Raw genomic sequence first — 25,480 nt, 5'->3', positions numbered from 1 at the left:
AGTGTTGGCGACATTTAAGTGGGGCCATGTTTAGCCTCCAAAATTACCGGGGATTAGTCAGTCTTTGGCCCGGACACCCTATAAAAAAAAGGTAGCTGAAATGGGTATTTACCATTGTCATGTGACGTTAAAAAAGCAATAAAATATTATATACGATATACTAAAACAACATGATAATATAGGGAGTCAAAAATTTCTTTAATGGTGTCACTAAGCAATCATGACGTGGCACAAGGGCAATGTGTTTTCAATTGAGGTATATAGAAATTCAACTAAATATCCATAATTATTAAAAAGAAAAAATGTTTATTTTTAAAAATAAAAATAAGATTTTATTTATTTGCAGTTTAATGAGTTTGATGAAACTTGAAATTTATTTGATTAACTATACCGGGTAAAATTCTCGATCTTTATTATACCTGATGCAGAACTATAGAAACCATTGATGTATATGAAAACTCTAATCTTCATTTTGAGATTAACTAACTCATAGTTGATGTATTTGTTTCAAAACGTCGTTTTAGATGATCTATGTTCATGTTTTATTATTCGAGGTTTTGATTTATATTTGTATCATGTTGACAAATTTGCCCTTATTCGTTTAGGCTTTTCACGTATTTATTTAATATGTTTTTTTACTAGTGAATGTTAAGTAACTTACACTAATCAATTATAGTTTGAACAATGGATAATGTCCAATTTTTATAACATAAAAATGGTACAAAATTCTATTTCATTTATGTTCTTACGAGTTCTACAAGGCTAAACTACATCATTCAAGAGAAAGATAATTAAACGAGGGTATTTAAGTAAAAGTATTCGTTGATTACATGTATAAAGTGACAAGCAAATTCGAGTTGATAGAGTATTTTGTTCGGTTCCAACAATTCCCATTCTTTCGTCTTTATATATTCACAATTCTTGAAAATCACAATATTTAAATGAACATATGCTAATGCAAGCATTTTATAGTTTGATATTCAAAAATGCCACTTAATAACAATAACTAAACTTTTTTTTATAAATCAAAACCAGTATTTTAATTACCCATAAAAATTTTAAAAGACTGATTTATCCCTCACAACGGTCCTAATTCTACCTTCAAAGGGCTTCGTTTGGGACTAGGACACTCGTTGTGCCAGTGGAATGACCTAAGTGTACCTAGTTCCATGGACCTTAGGTGTTGTGAAATTGAAAAGTTAGGGATATTAATGTATATAATTGTTTTAATGATTTGAATCTAAAATTTAAGCAAACCACAAGGACCACCAATGTAATTTCATTATTTTATCATATAAGTAGTCAATAAATTTTAGGAAAAATAGAGAAAGCAACCACTATACTTTTTTGTAAAGTCTAATTTGAAAATAAAGTTGAAATGACATTTCAAAATAAATCGACAGAATAAGCTAACAGAGAAAAAAGAATTAATATATGCCCAAAAAGATAAACTAAAATATTTAGTTTATTGTTATGGGTTTTTACCATTGTCTTGTGAGCTTAAAAAGGGAAAAAAACGACATCTTTAAAACATGAAAAACGATAAAATAGGGAGTTAAAAGATGACGTTAATGATGTCGTAATACAATGATGATGTGGCACAAGGCATAGGAACTTTTTCTCTAGGGCAATGTGTATAGAGAGAAGTTTTAGGATTATTTGAAGCGTGCACAAACTGACCTGAACATCCATGATTATCAGAAAAGGAAAAACCTTTGCCTTTAGAAATAAAAGTAAAGTCGTGTTTGTTAGTAGTTTAATGAGTTTGGTTGGACTTACAGTTTAGTCGGTCAGCTATACGTATATGTTTGGTAGTGGCTTGATAATATAAAAAATTAACTTATTCAGTAAACTTTCTAGGAGGAGCTTTATGCAAAAAGTCAAGCTATGTTCCTTCTCAATTAAAAAACACCCTCATTTTATCTATAAAAAAACTTTCAAACAAAAACCTTTGCAACCTATAGATAGATTAATCTACCCAGACAACTTTATTTATACAGGATTTAATGAAAAACCAACAAAATAAACCTCTAAAAAGTCTATATTTATTTTTAAACTCTAGATTCAAATGGAATACACATTTGATTTTGGTTTGGTTTATCAATCACCATTCATGGATCATGATTTCACCCGAAATCACTTTCATTTTCCTTTTTTTCATAGGTAGAGATTCGAGAAAGGTCACTACTCAGTACTCACTAGTGTTGATGATTGACGGCCCAGCCCAAGAACACTGCATTGTAAGCCCGGCCCAACCCAAGAATACTGCACTGCAAACCCGGCCCAATATTTATATGTAAAAATTAAGCCCATATCCTGCATAAGCCCATCTTTGAAATATAGATAAACAGACATCTATATAAATACGACACCTGTCCAGTTTCCTTCCATTCAACGGCGATGATGATGATGATGACGACGATGACGAAGGCTTCAGCCTCTCCCTTTCCGATTCATGTTGTGCTGCTTGTACTAGTATTTTCAAGCTCATTTATTGGAGTGACAAAGGGGGAGGAGCCACCTAACCCAACCCCAACAGCATGGCCGGAGCAATTCCACTCGATTCTGGTGATGAACAAAAGCGGAATAATCGAATTGATAGATCTGTGGTATGACTGGATCAATGGACGTAACTTCAACATCGTCCAGTATCAGCTGGGAAAAGTCCTGTACGATCTGGAATGGAACAACGGTACCTCATTCTTCTACACACTGGATTCCAATCGCGAATGCAGCTCGGCTCAGCTGGAGGTTGGAATTCTTCGGCCTAATTGGCTGGATGGAGCCACATATATCGGTCAACGCCAGGTGGATGGGTTCGTGTGTAACGTTTGGGAGAAGGCCGAATTCATCACCTACTACGAGGATGTTGTCAGCAAACGCCCCGTCCATTGGGTGTTCTACACCGGTACGTTCGATTATTTAAAACAAATTGTTTAATAATATTAATTTGGGGGTTAGGGTTTTGAATTTTGATGGATGACATGGGGGTTAGGGTTTTGAATTTTGATGGATGACATGGGGGTTGTTGAGATGCAGGAAGGGAGGCACATGTGATGACATTTGAAGTAGGTGCGGCTCTTGAGGATGCAAAGTGGCAGGTTCCTGCATATTGTTTTGAGGAGAATGGTGGCCTTAAAACAACAAAGGATGTTATGATTCAGCAGCATACAGGTTTGGAAGATTTGAGTTCCAGAGTCTCCTCAATGTAGTGATAATAATTCAGTGGTTCTGCCTGCTTATGTAGATGATTTGCTTCCATTTGAATAAATGCTCCCTACATTTGTTATCAAACATTCAATAAGTTTTATTCATCAAACTGTTAGAACAAAATGTTCAAATATGTAGGGTGATAAATACGAATCTTATCATAGCAAATATAAGGTAAAAATGATCAAAATAGCTTCACTTTTTAGTCATTTTATTGATGAATTTCCATTTTGATCAGATTTTACGCCCTTCACATTATTTTTCAGTGTAATTTGCATAAAGAACTTTTTTCCTTTTTTTAATATGAAAATAAAGCTATATAATGCAGATGCATAACATAAACTCTAACTAAAATGGGACTTTGGTTCCAAAAATGTGAATGTGGTTGAAACATTAGTTATTTTGGTCAATTAAACAGCGTATAAAATTCTCAGTAATACATCTGATGCTTGCATTTGTAAAAAATGTTCACAAGTTAAGAAAAAAAAACTAGATAAACCCAATATTAAGGGCTGAATAATGAGAAATTTGCTAAACAAGAAACCATTAATCCCACATTTTTTTTATTAACCTGGATATCCAACCCGTTATGCGAGCCGACTAATCCCAGAACGACCACCTGCTTTGCAGATAGTCCGGAGTCACCGCATTTGAACCTCCGTGGCCACAAGGGGATTTTTATTCTTCCTTGGATTTGAACTTGGAACCTCCTGATACTTTTGACCTTTGGAGCCAAGCTCAAACCAATCCGACACCATCTTTGTGGTTGTTAATCCCACAATTTAGACTCACATTTCACAAACCTATGTCACAAGTTATAGCCCCAACAAACATAGGGGCACACAACTGATCACAAAGGTCCATGATTGCTATCAACTTACTAAGAAGAGGTTTTTTTTTTCTCTAACTTGCATATATTTCTACTAATCACAAAGGTCCATGATTGCTACAACTTACTAAGAAAAGGAGAGTAAATTTGAGAAATAAACATATTATCTTGTTTTGGTTTAAATTTGGGTTTTGTTGGTTATTAAAATTTGGGGTATGAAAGAGAAGGATGCAGGATAAGGAGTTGAAAAGGCACCACAAGTTCATCCTCCACCCATCCATTTCTTTTTCCTTTTTCCATAAAAATAGAAACCCCAATAACAAGGATTCTTTCCAAGTCACAAACCCAAAAAACCAAACAAACTGATAAAAACTTGGATGTAATTTTGGAATTCTTTCTTAATGAGACGGGATAGAACCACTCGCAGATACATGACATATTCATCAGGAATACATACGTGTTACTCATCATGAACAACAACATCCATATTCACCATTAATGATGAAAATTCATCCCGAAGAAGGATACATGGCACACTATGCACACTTCCCAAGACAGTTTTCATTACCAAATAAGTAAGCATTAATACCAATCTTTTGGGATCAATCTGATTGCTAGTCAAACAAGTCTTCTGTTGTCTGCATAAGAGAAAGGTTATACAGATGGCCACATATAATGCTATGGATTGGGTTCCCAGCTGCACCTCAAGAAACATAAACTACAGGCAAGCAATTATTATGATCATCAACAGATAACCCAAAGTTCAGGGCTTATCAAATGGCCTAAACCAAAACTAGGAATATCCACCTAAATCATAATACAAAAAAAGCTTTAAATCAAATGTAAGATTGTCTTGTTTCATTTTGTCCAATTTTACCTAGTTTTAGCTTCAGAGAATTGATCAAGAATCTTGGATTGTTTAAGATCTTCTACACATGAATACATGATTATGTCAGCTTACTCATAATGTGGCTTGTTTTGACCAATTCAACTACTGGGTTTTGATCACAATGCTAATTCTTCAATAACTTGTGCAGATCTTCCATTTCATTACAACTCATAAAGCCAAAAGGAAGGATAAGCTAGAAGGCAATGCAGCAGCAGCATCCCTGATAATGATGAAACTACATCTATAGATAATGCTCTGGGAGATTAAGATCATCTTATCTCGTGTTCTACTCATCTCCGTTTAAAAGAGGTAACATCACAGTCAGTAATCTACACATTCAAAGAAGTTCAAGAGACCAAGTAATTTGCATTTAGCCTCAATAAAAATGACTTTATTAAAGTCTTCAATTTCTAACATCCTATAACCATTTTGGTCAAAGTAGCCCTGGAAACCTTGCTTCACTTGGTCTGTCTGTGATGTTTTTGGTCAACATGGAACTTTAGAATCTACATGTTAGATACCCATCAGTTGAATAATTGACATTTCAATAATGAAAAGGGACTTCATTGTTACTGATTTGTAGTTTATCGTCTATGCAAATGAGGTTTACATCAATAATAGCTGCCCAGGGCCAGAAATATGTCAAACTATGCTGGAAAAAGACTAATGTTGTAAAGGGGAAGTCTAACAATGTTTCACATCTCTTCCATATCCTGCATTGATAAATCATTTTTATCAGGCTTTTCTGCTTCATGTCGATGTTATCCAAGAAACTCATTTTCGAACTTCAATCACTCACTTTACCTCCTATTCCTATATATATCACTGTTACGTTAATCATACAAACCAGTACTCATCTAAGAAACATAAATCATCGTTTCTATCCAATTAAGATGGTTACAGTTGTGAAAAAAATTGGTGTAATCAGCATCATGATGATGTTCCTTGTTGCAACAGTTGCAGGTGACGTGCACCCCAATATTCCTTGCTGCGATGGGGAGTACACGTCCTGCTGCAAAACTACTGGCGATGTTGCTAATACTACTACTTATGGAAAGGAAGTCGGTCGTAAGGGTGGTGTGAACAGAAACGCTCTTTTTGTTGTTCCAATTCGTCCTTGATCGACCCAGTTGCTGAAATAATTTGGATTGTGTTTCTTTTCTTGCATACTTTTTCCTTTCCGTTACTTCAAGCTATTTAGCTTGTTGGCTTCCCATCTGTCTCGTTACAATAAAGTTCCAACACTATGAAATGTCTGAAACTGAGTGTTTTAAGGAGCTTCCTGAATCATTATATATTCCTCACTTGCATATTGATTATAGCATACAAAATGGCCAACTAATCTTTGTTGGTCTAGTGATAAATGTATCAAATTGAAACTAATAGACAACTAAATTATATGCCCACTGATAAATGCATCAAATTTGTAACTTTAACAAAGTCTACAATCTCATATAGTTTTCAGAAATATAACTCAAGTACCTGAAAAGTGACATCAAATCAGTATCCAATATCATCAGGATCACCAACATATTCAGCGATTTGCTCTAATCGTACATTAAGTAAGGCATGTGTGTCTGCATCACGAACAACTGCGGTTTCGTTATCCATATCCTTCTTCTGTAAACTCCCATAAACACCCTTATGCCTACCATACAAAACAAGAACAGGTCCACCACGCCGAGGGAGTGCAGTTTCAAGAAAATCTTGTTCCACCCCTTGAATAAGCTCCCTACTATTGTCCATAGAAATATCACAAGTAGTTGGACCTACAACATCCACAATCACACCCTTCTGCAGATACAATCTCCCTCTTTTTACCTCCTTACTGATAATTCTAACTCTAATGTGACTGTTTAACCAAGACACCGAAGAACTCGCACTGATTTCGTGTATTTCCAGACTCCTTTTACTATCATTACGACTACCCGCTGAATCTTTACTCTTTCTGTCACCTCTACTCGACCCCTGCTCCTTTCCCCTTATGCTAATCTCTTTAAGCTTCTTTAAGCATCTCTCTTCTTCAACAGAACCTAAATCAGCAACATCTCGGGCATGAACAATAACCTCCTCCTGGCTTCTTGAAAGCTTCAAAATAACCTGATCACCACCCGCAATCACTTCCACAATCCTACCTCTCAATCCAGCTTCATTCCCTCCCACTACCCTAACATCCTTTCCCACATGGATCTTCTGTCGTCTTTCCCCATTACTAACACCTTCTTGTTTGGTATTTGCAGCTCTGTTATTGCTATCATTGGTTGGAGGAACGGGGAGATCATCAACAAACCCTAGCCCTTCTTTCCCAGCTCTTCTCTTATATTCTACAACCTTAACATCCTCTTTAGCGTTCTTTCCTATGCCTCTTCCTTCATACCATCCATAACCTTTTAACAAAGCAGCTGCAAAGTCCTCCACAGGTACGTCTTGAAACTCATCCATTCCTCTATCCTCCGGCAACCTGTCTAGATCGTTTTTCAACTTGTTTAACATCAAGTTGTCAATCGAAGAAGTCGATTGAAATCTGTCGGGTTTCGGTTCCGGATCGGGATCGGATTCTTTCTTGGCACGAAGATTGAGACCATAAGTGATGTTAGGGTCGGTGGGCTCGACGGCAGAGTCGACGACTTCGAACTCGAGATTGGGGTCGTCGGATTTGACGGGCAGATCGATTATCCTCATCTTCTTCTGAGGTCTCCATTCGTTGGAAATCGGAGCAATAACATGGGTTTTGGAATTGGAATCGGCTAGGGTTTTGGATGGATCGAATTCTGTGACGAATTCTCTTTTCACAGACGACGATGATTGATCTCCGGAAGATTTTAAGGTGGGTTTTGGGGGTTTTGATGATGAAAGAGAAAAGGATAGTTTCATGGTATCTTGCGAGCAGGATGAAGATGGTGATGGTGGGGCGTGGAACCAAAGAGGTCTTTATATTCGGATCGACGGGAGCAATTTCCTCTTCGGATTACTATTAGGGTTCAACCGGCATCCGGCAATTTTTCAAACCAAGATGTCTCTTTTTTACTACATTAAAGTTTCTTAATCCATAAACTTTAGCATATCATAATGTTATTTTTTATAAATTCTTATAAAAATAATAATAAAATTTGGGTAATTGTGGGTATTATTTGGATTAGCTTACCTGTATCGACTAATTTTTCAGGAAATTAAGGATTATTTTAAATCATTGCAAATGAACCTTAACAGCTACAAGGTATTTGGCAGGATTTGGGTTCGATCCCAAGGAATTGAGGTGTCCACAAGTGATCTTAGACGACCGTGGTTATAACATAAATTATAGACAAATTCCAATCATACAAACTTATCGACATGTAAAATATTAATAGAAAAAGGTATTTAAGTAGACAAAACAGTCATTTGTTGAAAACAATTGTAATTTAAAACCTTAATTAACACAAATTTGTCTCAATAATTGAGTGGGAGACCAAGAACTAAGGAATAAAATCTTATAAATATGTGATTTTGAAATTTCATGGGATGGTTGATATTTCATGGAATTTCATATAATTTATATATAATAATATTTTAAAATATATTAAAAACATTTGTTTTTTAAAAATCAACTAAAAAAAATTGAACAGTTTTGTAATTATTTATAATTTGGTTTTATAAATTATTTATAAACAATGAAATTCAATTTCATTTCAAATCAAACACATTTGTTTAGTACGCTCTTGAATTTGTATTATATAAATAAAAATAAATAATAAAAACTAAACATTAAAATCAAAATTTATTTTGTTATATTGCATGAATACCTTTCTATTGTATAAATTTATATACACATTGGTTTAATACGTTCTTGAATTTGGTAAAATATATTCTTGAATCGGGTAAAAATACATTATTTTTGTGGTGTAGACTGTAGAAGATGTTAAGTTAGATACGACATCGTTTCAAAAGCTTTACAAGGTTTCCTCCTTTATCTTTCTGAATGACATTAACAGTAACAATAATGGCAATTCCTGCTTCTGTATGGGCACCTGTATCCCCTTCTTGTCTCTCTTCAACATCTCTCATTCCCATTCATCTTAAAACCACCATAATTTCATTTTCAACTTCAATTCAATCTTCATCTCTTCATCGCTCAAATTCAATCAACCTCCGCCCCTCCACAAAACCCAACACTTTCATCTGCAACAACAGTTCCTCCACTGCCTCCACAACCACTACCAGTTACGAGGTAATTTGCTAACAACAAATCATTTCATTTTTCATAAATCCCCATGTGCCCAAATTTGTAGGGTTTGTTTCTATGCGAATTTTGCTTTCCGAAATCACTTATCATCCCCAATTATGTGAAAACCAGTTTTGCTACTTTAAATAACTGTTAAAGTTTCGTAAATTACAAGTATATGCACCAGAATTTGGAATATCCCAAGTGTATTGAAGGGATTCAGAATGGAAAGCTTCGGAGATAGATGAACTCCTTATCCATTAGTGGTTGTGTTTTGATTTTGGATGTCGGATTTTTATATATAAAAATTGGTTACAACGTCAGAAATTTCAGTAACTACTATAATGGCAATAATTGGTTTTAAAAGGGTATGTGAAAAACTGATGCAAATGTGTTGCAGGTTATTCACATGGGTGTTCACATCTGCATCTTGAAATGGATTTCTTAGTGATTCATATATCAACCTTCCTTTTTAACCTTTCATTCTTACCTTCTCAGGATATTTAGTTTTTTTATTTGAACCTGCAACTAAGAATATATGAATACAAGTTTCACAATCAAGGATGAATGATAAAACAATGGAATCAGATTGATATATAAACCTTTGTAACTACAACAATCAATAAATAGGTAATTTTAGTTTGTAAACTTGAGCTATATACAGACCATCAAACCTGTATATATGATCGTAGGAATCTCTAATCTCTCTGTAAGCGCTCTTTTAGAGAGAAATCGAGGCATTTCACGCGTTCTAACCATTCGACTCTTAAAAGACAGAAAATGGACTGTAGTTGGGGATGTAGGGGGCAAGCATTCATCATATAAATCAACATAGTTGAAAAGTTGGTCAATTTCTGATGCATTTGACAGTTTTCAGATGGTTCAGATGAGGTAGAGTTGAGATTGTTGCTTGGAGATGAAAGCATTCAGAGCTCGAAAGATGTACTTGTTGATGCCGACGAGAGTTTTTTAACGATCAAAATGAAGCAGGATGGATCATTTAGAACTGCCATGGAAATTAGCTTGTATGACAAGATAAAGCCAGCTGAAACAATATGGTATGCCCCCATCATCTAGAAATCCTTGATTTCTAAACGCTTTGATTTGGAGCTAATTACCCTATTAACCAGACTGATAACTGTTAGAAAACTAGTTGAATCTTCTTATTAACAACAAAGTTCATGCGTTTCTAGGCTGTTAGATGATGATCAACTGGTTGTTAATTTGAAGAAGCAAGATCCAGATGTGAAATGGCCTGACATCACGGAAACATGGGAGTCTCTGACGGTTGGAGTATTGCAACTTCTTAAAGGGGCGTCGATTTATTTAGTTGGGGAGTCTTCAGAAATCAACTATAAAGTTTCTAGAGAGCTGGCAGTTGGCCTTGGGTACGTTCCACCTGAGAACCACGAGGATTGCTAAGATTTCTTTTTCGAAAGTTATAATACTAGAATTACCTTTTTACCCTGTTCATATGCTTCTCAGGTATACACCACTCGATACAAAAGAGTTGCTCGAAACTTTTACTAAGCAAACAGTTGATTCATGTGAGTGATTTCCCTGTATCCATTGTGATCAAGAACCATTTTCAGGATTTTGAGTTCCTGTTAAATAACACGATTCTATCTATCTATGACCTTTTTACAAATTGATACTTCTGAGTATTAACAAGTGATAAATTCTATTAGTGATTGCAGAAGGGTCAAATGCTGTAGCAGAAACAGAAAGTGCCATACTGGAAAGCCTAAGTAGGTATGCAATGCACTTCTCCTGAAACCTCTTTTTCTTTTTCTGCTTAATAGAATTTTATGTTATATGATGGAATATATTGTCGCCATTTGCAGCCATATCCGTTCAGTTGTTGCAACGATAGGAGGGCAGCATGGTGCTGCTGCTAGTGGTGATCGATGGCGGCATCTTTACTCAGGATTTACAGTCTGGCTGTCACAATCGGAAGCTAAAGGTGATGCCTTCGACTTCTCATTATTTTCTTTTCAACACTTTGCATTCTACTTATGGAAACACGATTTGCTCTCTAAAAACAAACCGAACCAACCCAATAATTGGTTTTAAAATGGTAAAAGAATAGAGGGGCCGGTTCAAATAAGATGTCAAATATCGTGAGAAGGGAAGCTTCATATGTGCATCCATTGAAAAATCTATTTGAAGATGCATATGTGAAATGTCGTTACAGATTATTCATATGGGTTCATAAGCTTCACTGTGTTTGTGCCATGCATTTGGTATGCTGCAGGACTGGACAGGATTGAGTGAGACAGGCGTATGAAAGAATTTCTGGAAGGTTTTAGGGTTTCAATTTGACGTTGGTAGTATAGTAATTTACCAAGCTTGTCTCATCTCCCTGATTTTTGTTCCACCTATGAAAAAGAATTTTGTCCCACTCAGTCCTGTCCAGTCAGAGTCTACTTGTTGCGCCAAATGTTGAACAAGAAGTTTTTGTATTGCCCTGTCATGTACTGTCCTGCTACTTGCAGCAGAAATCAATTTTATGAAAACAAATCTCGAAAGAGAAACAGGAACGGCATTTGTTCTTAAGTGTATGCTTCTTTGGTTGGTATCAGATGAAGCAGCAGCAAAAGAAGAGGCCAGGATAAACATTCAGAGTGGTAGTAAGGGCTTCTCCAATGCAGACGTGGTGGTGAAGCTTAGCGGTTGGGACAGCGACTACTCCAAAACCGTAGCACAGGCCACGCTGAGCGCCCTTAAACAGTTAATCTTGTCGGATAAAAAGCTTCCAGGTGCGTATTTGCATGCCCATTCTTGTTCTTTTCTCAGCTGAACCTTGAATTTTGATTAGAATAAATGGGATGTTTTTGAAGGTAAGAAGGGTCTTTATATACGGCTGGGATGTCGGGGGGATTGGCCGAACATCAAACCTCCTGGCTGGGACCCTGCAACTGGAACGGGTGCTGTCTAAACCTACATTATATTCGACACTCCAAAAAGCTTCCGCCCACTCAATTTTTCTCTCGTTTTTCGTTTTTTTGCCGATGTTGATCCTAATGGATAGAAACAAGCATTTCTATATACCATTCCATATCTGCACCTCTTGTATGGTCACCTTGTTTTCAGTCTGATGCAAAAGAAGATCCAAAAAGCATAAACCAAATTACAAATGAGTACATATATATACTGATATACACACATGCATACTAAGGATAATGTGATAATAAGAGTTCAGATGAGAAGCGTAAAAAAAAATTTGGATCATTGATCATTTGAAACGATCTCTCTCTCTATATATAGGGGGTATAGGGGAGGTTCAGGAGAAAATCCAAAAAAATAATAAATCGAAAAACACTGTATTTTTCTTGTTAATTTAACATGCATATTCATATAGTTTCATTCATTTTCTTATTTTCCATTTCTTTAGCATTTCCCATTTTCGATTTAAAGTTTCTTGTCAAATGTCAACTAGTTCATTAGTTTAAACTTGTCAAAAACAATTTCTTTACGTCACTTAAATTATATTATTATAATATGTAATAAATTTTATAATATATGTACTAAATATTTTTATAAACTTTATATATAATAAAAATAAATGATATCCAAACAGGAAAGGATATCATATAAGCTGAAGTTGTTCAGTTAGCATGGATGTCAAGCTTGCTGTGTAGCACCAGAACCACACACCAACAACAAGTCTTGATCACAAGTTAATATCAATTAAATCAAAAAGCTTCTCGACATAACCAGCCATTTCGGTCCACAATTGCCAACAGTCGACGGAATTCGACAACGGCAATGAGAACGTTCAAGGTCATTGACACCATAAGCAACAAATCGACAAACAAAAGCTAGCCGCTTTACTAATTCAAATCCTTGCATGCATGATTACACATCCAACCAACTTATAACAAAAGTATCGCCAATTTTAAAGCAACTAGTTTATGAAGCGTGATCAAAACATAAATCTACTGGCATCAGTTGCATACGAAAACAAACGTCAAAGAAGGTTTCAAGTTTTTGAACTTTTTCAACCTTCTTGCACTTCCTTCTCTTCCGACAAGCTTGCAGAAGTCGCAACATGCTGCAGACAACAAAAAGAGAACGAAAATTGAACATGCTGGCAAACTCAACATAAACAAAAGAATCTGCATAAAGGATTTGACGCTTCCCTCTGGAGCGCCCACATGGTACCAGTCCCACAGCACAGGTGGTGGTGCCTGGAGTCGAACCCCAGACTTTCCACTTGTTCTAGAAGGATGCACACCTCCTTACCCGTTAAGCCAATGCCACAGAGAACATCACCGAAGATTCAGATAAAGAATCCCATGCCATGGCCCAATAAACAAAGAAAGAGAATGTAAGTTGAACTTCAATCGTTCCAACGATCCATAACATTGGGTGCGGTGTGCATAAATTGGTTTCAAACTCTCGATTCGTTCATTTCTAGGTTTTAAAAAATTCAGTAACAGTTTGGTCCCGTCAAAAACCTATAAGATCCATAACTAAGAACGGGTCCTAATTTAATTTAATTCTTTTTAAATCTTCGATTTGTGTAAGAATGTTTAATCAGCAGCAATCGTCAAGACTATAAAGAATCAAAAGTTAAGTGAATCACACCTTGCACTGGAGGCTGGATATTGTAGACCTTAGTATCTGATCGCCAACTACAGATCGCAACTTCCTAATAAACTCTTCACGATTCATTTTCTTGGCCTAAAATATCGCTATAAAAGATGAGCACAATTTCCGCAAATAAAAATAGTATTAAGCTGAAAAAATGTGCGATTACTAGACTTACCCTAAAAGATTCATAAAAGATATGCAGCAATCTCATATCATTTGGGGCTACTTTAGCAGAGATAGCTTCAAACAACATAGAAAACGGCATCCATGGAGATTTAGGATCTTTAGGTGTGCTCGAACCAACACTAGGAACCTTCTCTGAAGGCGGCAGCTTCATTGCTTCCGATGGTAGACATTGTTTCCCCTAAAAGGAATATTAACATCAAGTTGAAAGCTAAAGATAATGTTTAATTCAATTTTGTATTTATGATAAAAAGATGAAGGGCTCACCGTTTTACTCGAAGAAGAATCCAGGTGTAAAGGTCTATGTGCATCATGGGTCGTAGTGACTCTTGAGATATCCAACCGACTTTCTTCGGCAACAAGATTTCCTGCAATAACATTAGTAAAAATGTTTCATTTTTTCTTAAATAAGTTTCAACATTTTAAACTGAAGCAAGTACCACCCAATAATATAGAACCTGCTATCTATCACCATGTTCTTCAATATTAAAGGAAATAAATTCTGATACATTTTTCATACCCTACTTCAAAAAGCAATTTTAAACCATCGAACTTGACTTTAAGTTGCAAACTAACTATTGTTCTTCAGAAAAATGCCCAAACCACCATAGCTTGCAAAAAATACTTGGCACTTCAATCAGAATCAAGCATTCCTTCAACGTGTAGCATTTTCGTCTTCTTTTTGCAGCAAGATGCATGGTTGTTTGCTACGAAAAGCTTAAGCACGATGGTTCAAAAACTCGATAACTCCTACCATAAAATATTAAATCCAGAAAGTGATTGGAGATGAACAGTTGAGGGGTATGAATTTACAACCTTTGATGGCCGGAGACATCTTGAAACTGACTATGCATTCCGGGTAAATGTGTGTATTCATATTCATGTTCCAAATGACATAATGATTTGGATTTTGCTGATCGTCAACACCACTATCAAATTGCTGATCGCTTGGATAAAACTGTTTGGACCCAGGATGAAGAAGTTCCGTATTGCCCAAGATCACACGGCATAATACCATATGCCTTATTCCTTTTTCGTCAACATCACAAATTGTAGCACTGTAGCAAGTGCAACAACAAAAGATTAACCCTTCAAGAAATCACAGTAACAACCAAGGAAAAGCAAAAAAGCAAGAAACATAACATTTTTATTCAAACCTGCTGTTGGCAGACTGAACAGCTGCAAGATGAATTCCGTAGCCATACTTCCCCAGTTTTGGCCCATTATGCCCATAAAAAAACATGCTAGATGGGGCATTTCCTGCAGCAGCAAGCCAAGCAAATTGCACATTCGCCTTGCCACGTAGCTTTTGGGTAATTTCAATCTGCTTCTCGAACAGTTCCAACCTTGCTTCCACTAAGCTACTAGAGCATTTCTTGACATCAACAATGTCAACTTTCATGTCGTTTAGACCAGTAACAAACATATTTTTACCAGTTTCCACATCCACGGTTCCGCAATTGGTTCCAAAAACTGGGGAGACATACTCGTCACTCTTTTGAATTTCATCAACAAGGTTATTATTGTCATTCATATCAACATCACAGTTGTCTCTTTGACCTTCATGGTCAACTTTAATCTTCTTATAATTCGACTCACCCACACATTCCTCAAGCTTATTGTTATTTAATCCATTAAGCTCAATCTCCAAATGCAACTTAATTTCAGGGGTCACAGAAGACTCGCCAACATCTAAATCCTTTTGTGCTTCCGACAAGTTGCATTCATGATTACCATGACAACTTGAATACAACTCAGGGAAGACACAGTTAGAAGCATCATCAATCCACGCAATTGGCTTCTGGGCACCAGTTTTCAGATCTACCTGAATCATATACAAAATGTCTAGCATGAAATGACACCCATTAGTCTTCACGTCAATTGCCACCTTTTTTGAACGGAAGTCTTCTTTGACCAACTCAATGATTTCTTGGGAGAAGTCAACCCACTGACCATCTTGAGAAAACAGCAAGCGTTGCGGCAGTCCACTCTTCATAAAATTTGAGTAGTTTTTCACTAAAGTTTTCCTTGAGCAAGAGCAACATTTGCTTTTGCATTCGTTTGCTTTCTTTCTCTTTCCAAGCTTGTTCAATGCAGGCTTCACATTCACACCCGATGACTTGTTAGCACCAACTATCTGAGCCCTGCATTGGGTTACTATTTTCCTCTTTGAATCAACAATAATCCTACGACCATTTGTTGAGACTTTCACCAACCTCGATGCCATTTTATCTACACGGTTATTCTTATTTACACTAGTCAGCCTAAAAGTTAACTACTCGGGGTAATGTACAATCTATTAGAACTAGATGCTGAAGAAATTGCATGTCCTGCATAAAAGTTCAAAAAGAACAACACGATGAATTTAAATTATACCGTGCCATCCAAATCATTGCATGCAAGTTAGCAACATAACAGCACAAAAAGTAGGCAGAAAATTATTAAATGCATTCATATCCTTTTTAAGTTTTTCAGATGACAACTCACAAACTAAAACCAATATCCTTGAAGACAAGAATAGCATTTCAAAAAGTAACATGAACAATTAAGTGAAGAGACCTTTAAGATGAAAATAAGAATGCCACATTCGATGTTTTGGATTTGTAACATATTTTACATGCATGTTGTGTATGAGATCATGAGCAGCGGTCAGTATACTGTAGATAAAGGGTGATTCGAGGAAAATTTGAAAGAGAATCGGCGAACAGACTTGATCATGAAGGTCAACAAGTGAATAGCGCATTATAGAAGGCAAGAGTTAACCGATTAGGTGTCAAAAGGATTAGTATAAGAAATTGATACCATGGAACATACCTACGATAAAAAAAGAATTAAGCAGAATAAAGAAGCATTAAGCACACTGCCCCTAGGTATGTAATGGTCGAGAATCATAAAAGACTCAAGAACGATGATATTGTTGTTTAGATGAATGCATAAGAAAGAAGGTGAATCGGATTCACTAGAGAAAGCTAAAACAGTGATGACCTGATGGAATAAAAAAAGAGTCATTTATCTATGTGAGGATGCGATCAAAAGGTCAACACCATAAGAATGTAAGGTGATGATCAAAAGAATTCATTAAAGAAGTATATATTATGAGGATCTTACACCAAAACTCATTACAAGCAAGCTTGCTTTTACATGATGTAAAAGTGACATTGCGACAACGACGTTATCAACCAAAAAAATGCATACAAGCTTATTATCAGCAAAGATCATAAATTAACAATGGATACGAAAGACTTTTGGTAAATCAAAAAACATAATCTTTCCACCGCATTGAAAATTATGTTTAGCTTGGCACTTTAAGGAAAATATTCAATATATACAACAGAAATAAAACAAACAAACTATTTGGACCAAATCAATTGCTTTGATATTTTTCTAATGATGATGATAGGAAAAGAGATATTTGACTAGAAACTTACCCAAAAAATATGGACAAAGAAGGAATATAATATACAAAAAAACAAAAAGATGATAACCGTCCAGAAAAACAATCACAATAATAACCAAAACGTTCCAAAACAACACCCGATGCAACTATTGAAAGCATACCATGTTTTGAAATCAACTTCACCTCCTTATTCGGCCGTCTTCCTGCCATCACTTGAAGTCGACAAATTTCTAATACTATCATATAGTAATTACAGCTCTAACCAATACTACACTAAAACACAAATGTTTCATCAGAATTCAGAACTAAGAAAAAAAGAACAGACATCAATAAAAAAAAATTGTTTCAATGAAAAATTTGTATATCCTCACACCATCACCATCCAAAAAAAATAGTTCACATTTGAATTTCAAGTGACAACTTAGCTGTGTTTTATCTTCAAAACCAAAGAGAACTATTTTCATACATCAAAAAAGGTGAATAACTACATGTAACCAACCATATAAAGAGAATCAAAATGCAAACTTTTTTGAATAAAATTGCAAAAATATCAATGTCAAATTCAAAACTACCGTATTTAAACCAAACCAACTCAAAGCATTCCACTCGAAAGAAGGTAGGGCGGTTCTTTTCAAAAAGACCCCAGTTTATAGTTGCTGTATTTGAATTCCAAAAATAAAAAAACAGACTCGCCTTATCAGACAGAATCAAATAATTTAACAAATGCTTTGCAGTTGGTTAAATATACAAGTTAGTGTTCCAAAAATTCACCACAAAGACATCAAACTTGTGTTTTCATCCACTCCACTTCAACCTAATATTGATTCAAGGCCAAGTGCCCTAACCTCTGAATTCCTATTTCCAAACATAACCCCACAAATGAGAAGTGGTAATAAATTAACAAGCAGTCATATCATCACCTTCTCACAACAAATATGTATATCCTTCCCACTTCAAAACCAGTTCATCTACAAAGTTCTTATTTTTCAATCACTTCTTATGTAACAAAGTATGCATTACATATCACATATAGATGTTCCCACTAGTACTTCTTTCACATCCATATAACTATTTCAAGACAGGTCTCCGTAAAATATCAACAGTTGTTGAAAGACCTTCATGCATTCCCTCCATTATAGGTGTTAAATCCTGGTAACTCTGGCGTATTTTATTTACTTCTCATTCAGGGATTGAGAAAATATTTTAAGAACACAAATTCATAAACAGAAAAGCATCTAAACATGCATTTCAAAGTCTGGTATGTCAATTATTCTTGAACGTATAGAGTATATTTCCGATCCTTCATACACTACTTATGAGGCTTGTGAACCCACACATGTATTGATCCAACTCATACATAAATTATAGCCAAATAATTCACAGAGACACATAAATTTTTGAAAGAACAAATGCAAAACATTTCAGAAACAGACATACGTTTATTTATTTTTTTAAGATCGAACAAAATAGAACAGAAACAAGGGAAAAAGGTTCTCTGACAACAAATCAGTAAAAGAAATACTTCAGATTTCATAAAATCTCGAACAATCGATAACCGACATATGCTTTGACCAAACTCACAAATAAGTGATCTGCATAAGGCTTTCATACAAGGGGCATACTTTATTTTTTTTATAAAAACAATAAGAAAGAAATCATCCTTAGACGTCGAAAATCTCAGAGAGCCCATTAAACCAGTAAAGTTTTGATGGAAATGAATAAAAAACCAGTACTTTTGCAATCAATCAAAACACAGATCAACAAATCGGTTCAAATGCCACTAGAAAGCAAAAATTAACACCGATCTGTTAAAGACTAACGATGATCTTAAATTCCAAAAAACAAACAACAACATAAACTTACCCTTTTAAAGAAGATAAACAAACTATAAAGGCTGAAGCAAAATCAGGAAATTTAGATAGATTTTGATGAAGATGATCAATCAATAGATGGATCGATCGGTGTGTGATGAAGTCGCCGTCTCTGAAAGGCTCAAAAATGTAGGATTTTGGGCAGAAAGGGAAGAGACGGCGACGATATAGAGGCGATGACTTTGGTGTTCATTAGAATTCTTATATTAGGGTGTGAATTGGTTGAAAGATTATAGCTTGGTGAAAAAGTAATATATGAGAGAGAAAGGTCGGCGAGATTCGTATTGGCCTGTTCGCAGAAAGAGGGATGAAGAAATGAAGGAAGGGACGTAACTCTAGGGTTTCAGATAAGCTCACAAGTCAAGTAGCAACGACACAACTTATTTATTCCTTTTTTTTTTCTAAATAAATATAAAATCAATTTTTTTAAACACTTATTGCACTACAGCTTTTTTTTAATAATTGATTTACGTCGTATTGGTTAAGATTTTATAAAGATGTAGTGAAAAATCGATCTTTAAGTTTGAAGCTAAATATTGTTAAAGTTTTTATGGTTATTGAGGTTCATTTGTGATGACTCCAGATTATGTATTGTTGTTCGGGAAATTAGTCGGTTTATATGTAAGTTGATCTGAATAATGGTTGTTAGAAGAAGATCGTTTGTGTTTATTTATTTTATGAAATGGCAGATTGCATGAAAAAATAACGTATTTTAACTTGATTCCTATTTTGGGTAACATACTTCTTGAACTTTCATTTTAATACCTAAAATGTAAAGTTTTAAACATTTAAGTACTCGGGTAACCGGTTACCATGTTGATGTGGCGAGTGATGAGATGAAATTGGGATGAATAGCAAATAACACTGTGTTGGATATCACATCACTCGCCACATTAGCATGGTAACCGGTTAATGCTTCATTCGGGTACTTAAATGTTTAAATATTTAAATTTTAAATACCAAAATGAAAGTTTTTGAAAGTAAGTTATCCAAAATAGGAATCAAGTTAAAGTACGTTACTTTTTCATACAATTTAACCTTTATGAAATTAGTTTGAGAGTAATGTAAATGAAAGTGAGTGTGAAAATATTGTTGTTTGGTTTTTAAGTTAGGTTTGAAAGATTATTATGAAGATCGATATCTAATGTAATGATTTCAGATACAACGATAATTAATTTGTATCTTATTAAGTTATTCATAAAAGAATAAAAATCAATGTTATTATTATTAAAATTTAACAAATTACACAGCTTAGATAGTGTCTAATTGAGGAAATTAGCCAAATTAATCATTTCTCTCTATGATTTATTCAAATATCACTATCTATGCAAATCCTAGCGCCCCCGCTTGAAGACTTAGCTAAAAGAAAGAAAAAAAATCAGATTCAACCCAGGTCCACAATTGCGACAGTACAACGTACGGAGGTATGCAAGTTAGGGAGGTGGATTTGCATAAGGAAATAATTATAAGACAATTTATGTGAGAAAAATGAATATTTTAAACAATTTTTCTTTTAATTGTTATTTTACAACAAAATTACACAAATTAAGATAATTTATATGGTATAGTTATAGTCTAATTCCGTTTGTTGTGGTAAATTTAACATATGACAAGAAATGGGGGTGAAAATGCAAACAGCAGAAGTTTGGGGCTAAATTGGAAAAGAAACAAGAAATTTAGGTGAAAATGCAAAAAGGAAAACTTTGGGGATGAAAAGCGGAAAAAACGAAAAACATTAAACTTGGCCCATGCAGGTCTCGAACCTGCGACCTTCGCGTTATTAGCACGACGCTCTAACCAACTGAGCTAATAGGCCTTGTGTTTTAGTCGTAATATTTCTTACTTAAATCAATATCTGACAAATATAATTAACAAAATATGTACACATACACATACATATATATATATATATATATATATGTGTATATATAACTCTCTTTTAATACCAAAAAAAAAAACTAATAGAAAACGTTATAATATCCAATACGTCGATCTTGAGCCCAATTTTAAAACACGAGTGGAAGTTACATTTAAAATGTTTGATTGTGATGATGTAGATAGATATAAGTGGACCCTTTATTTTTATCCAATTTATTAACGCATTATGTACGTAATGGCACTTATAAAGCCCAATTTTATAGATTATTTTTCGGATCTAAATATTATTTGAGGTTGATAAAGGGTGTTACTGCTGAAAAAGGAGATGACCAAACATTTAAGACATTTCAGTCATCTACAACATGGTTCATGCATACTAACGTTCATGGTGTGTCCAAAACATCCCGACGTTTAGAATAAGTGGTGGGATGGGGGAAGCAACCAAATGCATGTTTTCAAACTTTTGGCACGGTGGTCTTATTTGGTAAACTCGAACACCTTTACTTTATGATTCGAGTTGTCTCACGATTCTTTTTACTTTTGTTACATGAGTACGGAGTATACACGGGGTTTCAGACTCAACACGAATCGTGTTAAAAAGAGAAAACAACTACGGCTATTACTAAAAAGTAAAAGCTTATTCAAGCTCGATCAGATAATGTTTTCGGTTGGAACCCTCGTTCATAATATATATTTTTTCGGTTTATTGTTTGGATCAATAATTTCGTATTCTTTCATGGGTGATCAGACGCAATATTCTGGTGGGGGAACCGCATTGAGTATCTATAAATTGATTTCCTTATTCGCTTATTAAATACGTGATTTTTAGTTATTTTGTTTTTCAATCCAAGTTTGGTCCACAAACATATGTTGACAATTGACATACATTAATTGTTGTTTTTGTTTAAAACGTGTAACTTTATTGCTTCATGACCATATGATTTAAACCCAAGAGTTAAAAGTCGTTTCGTGTTTGGTTTGTGCTTTTATACTTGGTGTTTCGAAAATCAGTTTATAGAGATACAAATACGACAAGACGAGCATGAAGACCGAGTAGACATTATTGTCCTTTTTAAGCATTGGCAATCTGTCATGTGTTATGCATGCAGTTCTTGAACGATATTCTGTTACAACCAATATAGAAGGGACGCTAACATTACAAAATAATAGAATTTCGGATCAATAATAGAAACAAAAACAGACTTATTAAACCAAGATTACAAACCGACTATAAGACAATGAAATATGTGGTACCACATTTTAGTATATAGTGATACTATTGTCCTTTAGGGTTTAGCCCGTATATTGTTTAAGAAACATATATCACTGTTTCATAAATGTTACCATTTTACGATATTATTTTTGTTTCGAATATGTGAAAATATATGAAATCTTATTAAATTACTTTTTAAAAAAATTAAAAGAAAAAGTCAATTTTTGATTAAAACAAATGGTTTAAATCTAAGAGATTCTTATAAACTGGTCTAATGCACATGATATTGAAGCTTGAAGCTTGTGATTTCCATGGCAGGAAGAAGAAGACGATGAGGATGGATGGGTTGTACATCAATGTACAAGTGGATAATGCATGGAGTACCATTATTCATATCCTTTTGTATGGTACTGTTGGAAAATCGTTTGTCGATTAGGGGTAAATGAGGGGTGGAAACGGTGGGTCCCACACTGTCAACCCTGACCAGCAATGAAGTCATCAAACTCCATTCCTTGAAAAACTGTCTCTCTCCCTTTACCACCCTCCTCTTCCTCCTCCTCTCTCTCTCTCTCTCCCCGCCGTCGATTCTCTCCCCCCCTCCCACCGGCCACTCCACCCTCCATCTCCCTGGTCTCTTTCTCTCTCTCTCTCTCTCTCCCCTCCCTCCCACCGGCCACCACACCCTCCATCTCCCTGGTCTCTTTCTCTCTCTTTCTTATAAGTTGTAAAAATCTCTTCTTTAGCCAAACTCAGATACCCAACTCATCTCTCTCAAAACCTTTGAAACCCAGCTAGATTTACCCATTTTTTTGAAGAAACCCAGAAAATCGACATCTAATTGGGCCAAGATTTATTTGAGATTACAGAAATACGTATAAACATGCATTGATGAGCAGGGAAATGTGATAGTGGGGGTGGTGAATGAATGGGTTGTGTAATCTCTCATCTCAGTGCGAAATTCGCATTCTTTCCTCCTTCTCCCTCCACCTACCAGATCAAGAAACGAGAGGACGGTAAGCTAACGGCTATATACACATCCTCTTCCATGCCCCTGACGTCGGCTGCCGGAGGCGTTGATGACGGTTGCGGTGGCGGTGGTGGCTGTTCACTTGATGTGTGGTCGTTACGCACCAAAAGAGGCAACAAGATTGTAGCTTTTTATCTTAAAAACCCTTGTGCAAGACTCACTCTGCTGTATTCCCATGGCAACGCTGCTGATTTGGGTCAACTCTTTGACCTCTTTGTTCAACTCAAAGCCAATCTCAGAGTCAATCTAATGGGGTCCGTTTTTTCTCTTCTCAATTTCTCACCTAACTTTTTTAAAATTAGTGTTCCCCCAAATAGTAATACTAGCTTACGAAGTTGTTCTCTAGAGTGATGGACTTTTGTCTTTTTAACTATTGTGATCTTCTCTAGCTTTCTATGATCCCTGTTGCAATGGTTTTTTCTTGTTTTAATTTATTTTGAAGTTTTCATCTTTATATATGGATATATGTTTATATATGTGTGTGTGTGTGTGTGTGTGCTCTTTATGATTTTGTTATAGCTTGCTTTGATCCCTTTGTTTTTGGTGGTGTTTTAATTTCTTAAATAACAGATGTGACTAATTATTAATCTTTGAATGCCAAATCTCTATTTGCAGATTTTGTAATAACTGTATATCCTTAATAGGATTCTTTCTTTATTTACAGTTCTTCTTGTACTGTTTGATGTAGTTTCCAATACCAAAATGAAACATATCAGTATAGATTTTGAACCTAAAAGTAATTCGGTTGCCATCCAAAGTCGAAAACCCACAACTAAACAGCGAAAGAAGTGAGCTTTTTAACCTTTTTGGATCATGATGTTGATCTAATTTTACTTCCCATGCTCTGGATTTTGAATTCTTGGGGTTTTTTGATCTTAAGCGTGTATTTATTTTCTAACATTGATTTGAATTTGAATTTGGATTTGGATTTGGATTGGGATTGGTGTGGATGGCATAAATAGTTTGGTGTGTGAAGGATCCTTCTTCCATGGGATTGGTGAATGCACCCCTTTCCCCCTTTTCTGTCGAAGTTCTTGCTGCTCTCTTACTCTAGATGATGTATCAAAATTTAAAGATTCTATGGTTTGTTTCTTCAATGTAAAAGATCTTTACATGATTTCTAAGGTAGATATAGAGGAACGACTGCTTACATCTTACCCCCTCCAAACCCCACTTCATGAAGGATTACTGTGTTCGTTTGGTTTGGTTTATATAGATTTGTTCTAACTAGCAGAAATGAACTGTAAAACGAGTGGTGCCCTGCAACTATGTGGGGTTGTTTTCATGCTACCCGACTGGTTACCATTATATTTCATAGTTATAAAGCATATATCCACTTGAATTTTTTGGCTAGGTTGATTGTATCTTGTGGAGAAAAAGTGGGAAAAAAGAAAAGGTGAAAAGTGAAATTTCTCAACTTTTTTGTAGGGGTTTGTACCTTTATTTTCTTTGGTTCTTTGGCTATAAAGTGAACATTTTTCACTGATCAATTACCTGGAAAAAGGGTAAAAGAACCCATAAATTGATCATGGATCTTGATTATCTGCTGTTTGCTACATTTGCCAATTAGGGTTTTACCTTTTTTTGATCAAAGTGTTCGGTGTGGAATTTCGACAGTCATCTTTTTTTACTTTCACATAGTTCTTGGTTCTCTAGATTTCTACACTCGTTTAGTCATTTCATATGCAGTATTTCACTTCTGAAGACATGGCTTTTTCACAACTTTTGGGCTTGATTTAATTTGGACAAAAAATTTGTTTTGGTGGTTGGACTTTATGGGGTATTTGAGTACGATTTGATTTCTTTTTTGACTCGATGTTTGATATGATTATCGTTGTTCTTTTTTCTGTCTCGATTCTTTGACAGGTATGATTATTCGGGCTACGGAGCTTCTACCGGCAAGGTAAACCCGTCAACTTCATTGTCATTTTTTGCCTAATGCTTATGTCTAAACTACTTTACCGAAACCAAAAGAAGACACTACAACTAATGTGAGTCATAGTAAATAGTAATCAATTTTGAAAACCATTATGAACTTTGTAGTTTGTTCAAGTATAAGAAAATTTCAATTACCACGTTAGACTTCATAATATACAAACTAAACGTTTGTATCAACTCTTTACCAAAGTCCAAACCAAACAAACCCGGTATATCCTCCTCCAGGTGGGGTCTTGTAACAGGTGGGG

At 35.2% G+C, this 25,480-nt stretch overlaps 5 protein-coding genes and 1 non-coding gene across 9 annotated transcripts in view; 3 read left to right on the top strand and 3 right to left on the bottom strand.

Annotated features, from left to right (window-relative positions):
• The first annotated feature begins 2,374 nt into the window (after positions 1–2,374).
• Positions 2,375–3,319, top strand: LOC112521121 (uncharacterized protein At4g14100). The gene is made up of 2 exons (XM_025129814.1): positions 2,375–2,908; positions 3,040–3,319. Exons 1-2 carry the CDS (start codon positions 2,401–2,403, stop codon positions 3,210–3,212), a joined length of 681 nt encoding a protein of 226 aa, XP_024985582.1. The 5' UTR covers positions 2,375–2,400; the 3' UTR covers positions 3,213–3,319.
• Positions 3,320–4,558: 1,239 nt separating this feature from the next.
• LOC112522272 (protein MOS2-like) lies at positions 4,559–7,898 on the bottom strand. 2 transcript variants are annotated; one of them, XM_025131393.1, is made up of 2 exons: positions 6,411–7,898; positions 4,559–4,677 (listed from the first exon to the last, which is right to left on the bottom strand). In XM_025131393.1, the coding sequence occupies exon 1, from the start codon at positions 7,800–7,802 to the stop codon at positions 6,429–6,431; it is 1,374 nt and encodes a 457-aa protein (XP_024987161.1). In that variant the 5' UTR covers positions 7,803–7,898; the 3' UTR covers positions 4,559–4,677; positions 6,411–6,428. The 2 variants fall into 2 exon arrangements, with proteins under 2 accessions (XP_024987161.1, XP_024987160.1); XM_025131392.1 differs by lacking the exon at positions 4,559–4,677 and adding an exon at positions 5,279–5,641.
• Positions 7,899–8,888: 990 nt separating this feature from the next.
• Positions 8,889–12,259, top strand: LOC112521182 (probable inactive shikimate kinase like 2, chloroplastic). The gene is made up of 8 exons (XM_025129893.1): positions 8,889–9,135; positions 10,000–10,187; positions 10,323–10,517; positions 10,615–10,676; positions 10,818–10,881; positions 10,974–11,092; positions 11,712–11,888; positions 11,970–12,259. The coding sequence occupies exons 1-8, from the start codon at positions 8,908–8,910 to the stop codon at positions 12,065–12,067; spliced, it is 1,131 nt and encodes a 376-aa protein (XP_024985661.1). The 5' UTR covers positions 8,889–8,907; the 3' UTR covers positions 12,068–12,259.
• A 679-nt stretch (positions 12,260–12,938) lies between these two features.
• LOC112520687 (inactive poly [ADP-ribose] polymerase RCD1-like) lies at positions 12,939–19,559 on the bottom strand. Of its 3 annotated transcripts, none has more exons than XM_025129147.1 (8): positions 19,169–19,559; positions 17,467–17,578; positions 15,066–16,238; positions 14,725–14,966; positions 14,176–14,276; positions 13,901–14,089; positions 13,720–13,815; positions 12,939–13,183 (listed from the first exon to the last, which is right to left on the bottom strand). In XM_025129147.1, exons 3-8 carry the CDS (start codon positions 16,133–16,135, stop codon positions 13,130–13,132), a joined length of 1,752 nt encoding a protein of 583 aa, XP_024984915.1. In that variant the 5' UTR covers positions 16,136–16,238; positions 17,467–17,578; positions 19,169–19,559; the 3' UTR covers positions 12,939–13,129. The 3 variants fall into 3 exon arrangements, with proteins under 3 accessions (XP_024984915.1, XP_024984916.1, XP_024984914.1); XM_025129148.1 differs by having other exon boundaries at positions 17,467–17,573; positions 19,169–19,531; XM_025129146.1 differs by lacking the exon at positions 17,467–17,578 and having other exon boundaries at positions 19,169–19,508.
• A 1,359-nt stretch (positions 19,560–20,918) lies between these two features.
• Positions 20,919–20,992, bottom strand: TRNAI-AAU. Its single transcript has one exon. It is a non-coding gene; the product is annotated as a tRNA-Ile (tRNA).
• Positions 20,993–22,918: 1,926 nt separating this feature from the next.
• Positions 22,919–25,480, top strand: part of LOC112522148 (alpha/beta hydrolase domain-containing protein 17B-like) — a 5,865-nt gene continuing 3,303 nt past the window's right edge. The window contains exons 1-2 of the mRNA XM_025131228.1: positions 22,919–23,548; positions 25,161–25,197. Of these exons, the coding sequence (XP_024986996.1) occupies positions 23,193–23,548; positions 25,161–25,197 (393 nt within the window). The 5' untranslated portion in view covers positions 22,919–23,192. The remainder of the gene's footprint in view (positions 23,549–25,160; positions 25,198–25,480) is intronic.

Source organism: Cynara cardunculus, assembly GCF_001531365.2.
Source record: "Cynara cardunculus var. scolymus isolate 2C chromosome LG 11, CcrdV1, whole genome shotgun sequence".
NCBI lineage: Eukaryota > Viridiplantae > Streptophyta > Magnoliopsida > Asterales > Asteraceae > Cynara > Cynara cardunculus.
Note: the sequence above shows the minus strand (reverse complement) of the source record. Positions and strands in the feature narration are given on the sequence as shown.

Coding starts and splice junctions, on each gene's coding strand:
- LOC112520687 (XM_025129147.1), bottom strand. CDS start 16,135: ATGGCATCGAGGTTGGTGAAAGTCTCAACAAATGGTCGTAGGATTATT. Junction 14,090..14,175: donor ATTCTTCTTCGAGTAAAACG/GTGAGCCCTTCA, acceptor TATTCCTTTTAG/GGGAAACAATGTCTACCATC. Junction 13,816..13,900: donor TCTTTTATGAATCTTTTAGG/GTAAGTCTAGTA, acceptor GCGATATTTTAG/GCCAAGAAAATGAATCGTGA.
- LOC112522272 (XM_025131393.1), bottom strand. CDS start 7,802: ATGAAACTATCCTTTTCTCTTTCATCATCAAAACCCCCAAAACCCACC.
- LOC112521121 (XM_025129814.1), top strand. CDS start 2,401: ATGATGATGATGATGACGACGATGACGAAGGCTTCAGCCTCTCCCTTT. Junction 2,909..3,039: donor CCATTGGGTGTTCTACACCG/GTACGTTCGATT, acceptor GTTGAGATGCAG/GAAGGGAGGCACATGTGATG.
- LOC112521182 (XM_025129893.1), top strand. CDS start 8,908: ATGGCAATTCCTGCTTCTGTATGGGCACCTGTATCCCCTTCTTGTCTC. Junction 10,882..10,973: donor ATACTGGAAAGCCTAAGTAG/GTATGCAATGCA, acceptor CGCCATTTGCAG/CCATATCCGTTCAGTTGTTG. Junction 11,889..11,969: donor GTCGGATAAAAAGCTTCCAG/GTGCGTATTTGC, acceptor ATGTTTTTGAAG/GTAAGAAGGGTCTTTATATA.